The 3865-nt window shown below is 43.2% G+C and overlaps 1 protein-coding gene across 1 annotated transcript; it reads right to left on the minus strand.

Annotated features, from left to right (window-relative positions):
* Positions 1-1870: 1870 nt before the first annotated feature.
* Positions 1871-2747, minus strand: LOC113215752 (uncharacterized). The gene is made up of 2 exons (XM_026435424.2): positions 2688-2747; positions 1871-2620 (listed from the first exon to the last, which is right to left on the minus strand). The coding sequence occupies exons 1-2, from the start codon at positions 2745-2747 to the stop codon at positions 1871-1873; spliced, it is 810 nt and encodes a 269-aa protein (XP_026291209.2).
* Positions 2748-3865: the final 1118 nt, after the last annotated feature.

The raw sequence follows: 3865 nt of genomic DNA on the forward strand, positions 1-3865 counted from the left end.
AGTTTCACATCCATACACAACACACAACTGTTTAGCTTTCAATTTCACAGGACTCGAAGTAGGCAAATGCAGAGATAGTTTGGCTCCTCTACGCACACGAGTTAAACCTAAAGCTGAAAAAGACAAAAAAAAGACAGTGATAAGTTAAAATCTTTACTCATACTCTCGCATACTTCTGTTAAAACAAGTAACAGTAAAACAAAAAAAGACGCACTTACTTGTTTGGTACAAATCAGAGGAGGTGAAATGACGACGACATACGTACATTGTGGATGATACCGTCCTAATGAGTTTACAAACATTCCTCCACACTGTGAAAAAAATTATTTAGGTTTACAGGAAAATTTTCCTTGACGCAAGTCGTAAAATTACAATTTGTTGGCTGAGCGATAGCGAAGCCTTTTACTCCAGTGATGATCAAAAAGTTTCGTGTCTGTCTGTGTGTCTGTCTGTCTGTGTGTCTGTCTTCTGTCTGTAATCACGATAACTCGAGAACGGGTTGAGCTAGGTACCTGAAATTTTTAGCGTATCTTTGTAGCATATACAGCAAGAACTGTATTGATTTTGAGCCCTGTTGCTTAAAAATCAAAACGAAAACCCCAAAATAATTCTTCTAATTTTTTACTTTTTTTACATCTTTCTTATACGTAACTCGTGAAAGTAGAGCCCGCAGGGCCAAAATTTTGTCCGTTTGGCTCTATCTCTAACCGTTTAGTCGCCAAAGGGCGATATTCACACGAACACTCGTCAAAATAAAATCCTGGGGGTAAAATTTTGGTCTTTTGGACCCAAAGGCCTATCTACGACTCTGCATTTTGTCCGACTCGGGTGTCAGCGTCGCTGGCCTAGGTAGATGTATGCCAGGCGCGTCGTAGCGTAACAGTGTTTCGTGAGATATCGCGAAGCCTGTTACGCGAGACGTGGTCTGGCGTACATCTAACTTGTACTCCAGTGATGATCAAAAAGTTTCGCGTCTGTCTGTGTGTGTGTGTCTGTGTGTGTGTCTGTCGTCACGATAACTCGAGAACGAATTGAGCTAGCGACCTGGGATTTTCAGGGTCGTTTTGTGTCATATAAAGACGAATCAAGTTCAAAGAAGGGCATTCTAGCACGAAAATTGGATTTTTAAAAATTCCAAAAACGACATGTCCCCAAAATGACGTTTTTTTTTAAATATCTTTATACTGTTTCCTACGGGGTAACTCATCAAAGGAGAGCACTTCGGGCGAAAATTTCGTCTCTTTGGCTCTATCTTCAACTGTTTAGGCACCAGAGAGATTTTTCTACAGGAAAATGACCGCAAAACATTTCTATGTTTTTTCTCAGAGATTTGATGATCTCCGGTAGGTAACTCGTTAAAATAGGGCATTCCGCTACAACACAATCGGAACCGAAAGAAGAAAAGCATGACTACCCGATCTGTTTCCTCCTGAACGCTGATTGGCTAAAGATGGCGTGGCTGTGGCGGTCAACCAATGAGCGCGCAGAGGGAAACAGATCGAGCAGTCATGCTTTTCTTCTTTAGGTTCCGGTTGGCTTGCAGCGGAATACCCTATTAAACCTCGAGGAACAAAATTTGTGACTTTTGGGGCTGAATGCCTACTTAAGACTTTTCCTCGACTCGGGTGTCAGCGCCGCAGGCCTAGGAAGATGTATGCCAGGCGCGTCGCAGCGTAACAGTGTTTCGTGAGATATCGCGAAGCGTGTTACGCGAGACGTGGTCTGGCGTACATCTACCTAGTTATCTATAGATCTGCATTTAGTTCTATTGCCTCTTCAATTAGGCTTGGCGTCGACCTGCATTGTGAGCAAGGCACAAAATGTTTCGGTCTGCCTCTCCGTCAAGTTCCTCTCTAAATATCTGTGGACGTCATCTTTGAAGTACAGTGTAATCCACAAAATCTCCTGCATCAATGCGTATATTATGCTGCACACGTGCAGCTGTTATCACCTTCACTGCTTTAGGGAACTTCACCTCTAGTGCTCTATGATACATCACTCGAAATCTTGCTTGCAGAAGTCCAAAAGACCTTCCTACTACTGACCGAGCTTTCGACAGAGGGTAGTTAAAGCTCTGTTGATCTGGTGTGAGGTGCACATTGCGGTATGGTACTATTAAGGTAGTTGAATTTTTGAGGCAGGCGTAGCCTCCATCTCCGAAGCTGAAATATTCCCTAGGAGGATAGACTCCTGCTCGGAACAGGCCACTACCGTGTCGCAGAACTCTCATGTCATGGCATGAGCCAGGAAACCCAGTGCATAAATCTATAAATTTGCCACTGTGGTCTACCAATCCGCTGAGGTTGATTGAGTAGTAGAGCTTTAGATTGATGTATTCATCATGTCTCTCTGCATCATCACAGATGAAGTACACTTGGCACCCATCAATAGCACCACAACACTGGCTAAACACAGGGGAATCTGCCATTTCTGCAAACTTGTTTCCGACATGAGGTAGCTCAGCTTCATCAGGTAACTTGATTACATGCCCCATTAACATGCATATGTTGTCAAGTACCAGAGCTGTCACATCAAAGGCAGTGCTTCTGAAGATGTCAAAAGTGTTCCCTAACACTCTAACTGACATCCCTGCAGCTAGCCAGTAGAGTGTCACAATGACCTGGTGGGAGAAGACTCACTTCATAAATTTAAATAGATAGATAGATAGCCCTGTCCTTCAGACTCACAGCGAACTGTTCAGAGTATCTTTGATTCCTTGGAGGTAAATGCTCAGTCAAAAAGTACATTAATGAGTGGAAGGAGGTGCGGGTCAAACGACCCGTAGTTAAGAAAATTTCCTATTCTACAGTTACGAGCGATATTTTATGAATAAAAGAAAAATTACTCCAAGGCTGTTTTTGTTTATATATTGTTGTTGTTTTTGTGACGGAGAATTTATGAACATATTATGGCACGTAGGTTTGTGAGAAAATGCGCTATATATTTGATACCTGTACATCGAGCGGGCATGCGAAAGCGGGCGTCCGAAAGCGATAGTGCGAGTGAGAAACTCGCGCGGCGCCAGTACCCCCTCACTCCAATCCGCTTTCGGACGCCATGTGGGTCTCCGATGCCTGCTCGCTGTACTGTTCTTGTCTTTAATGTATATTTTTGCGTGATATGTTTGTGAATTAGCCTATTAATCATTACTTTTATAATTGAATACAATTTTTGGTGTGGGCGCTGGGCAGCGCGCGTGGGGGGCCGACTACTTAAAGAGCAAGCTGTCTATTGTTGCTGTGGAGCTGCTCGGAGCTGCTCAACAGATAGTGTTGAACCACGACGCGCCCGCCTCGCCCGCGCCTCTACTGTCCGGCAGAAACGGGTCCGTTTCAAAAATGAAATACATTAAGGGATGGTTACTTATGAGTCAGAGATAGGCAGGAGCACTGGACTTGTGGCTGTTTTATTTGTATGAATTGAAGCAATCATTTTTCTGCACACATTTCTGCATTGATTTGAATCCATTTTTGCATTTATGAGTACGACATGATGTAATTTTACGCACAAATTGTTTAAAAAGAAACTTAGGTTAACGAACTTTTGCACAAAAACATACAAAAATAGTGTGTTCTGAAGAATGAGCTGGAAGAGAAGAGGCATTTTCTTCCATACAAATTTAATAAAGATTCTACTCTGTTGATTTGCTTAACTGTTCGGCCTCCAGTCGCAACTTATTGAGACATAGAATTGTGGTGTCTCTGACAGTTGACAGGGAGAGACTTGGTTCGGGCAGAGAGTAACGTCACAACTGGTTTCCGACTGAAGACTGGTTTATTCTTATTTACAGGCAGTTATATACAGGTTCTCATGAAGAGAGTATCGAAAGTCAAGGTCGATACACGACATCCCCCCTCCCCCCCCC

Source organism: Frankliniella occidentalis, unplaced genomic scaffold (assembly GCF_000697945.3).
Source record: "Frankliniella occidentalis isolate FOCC.00 unplaced genomic scaffold, Focc_3.1 Scaffold130, whole genome shotgun sequence".
In the NCBI taxonomy this organism is placed as follows: domain Eukaryota; kingdom Metazoa; phylum Arthropoda; class Insecta; order Thysanoptera; family Thripidae; genus Frankliniella; species Frankliniella occidentalis.

Excerpts from the sequence above, each read along its gene's own strand:
- LOC113215752 (XM_026435424.2), bottom strand. The coding sequence starts at position 2,747 with ATGTACTTTTTGACTGAGCATTTACCTCCAAGGAATCAAAGATACTCT. Across the intron at positions 2,621-2,687 it reads GATACTCTGAACAGTTCGCT|GTCATTGTGACACTCTACTG; the intron begins GTGAGTCTGAAG and ends TTCTCCCACCAG.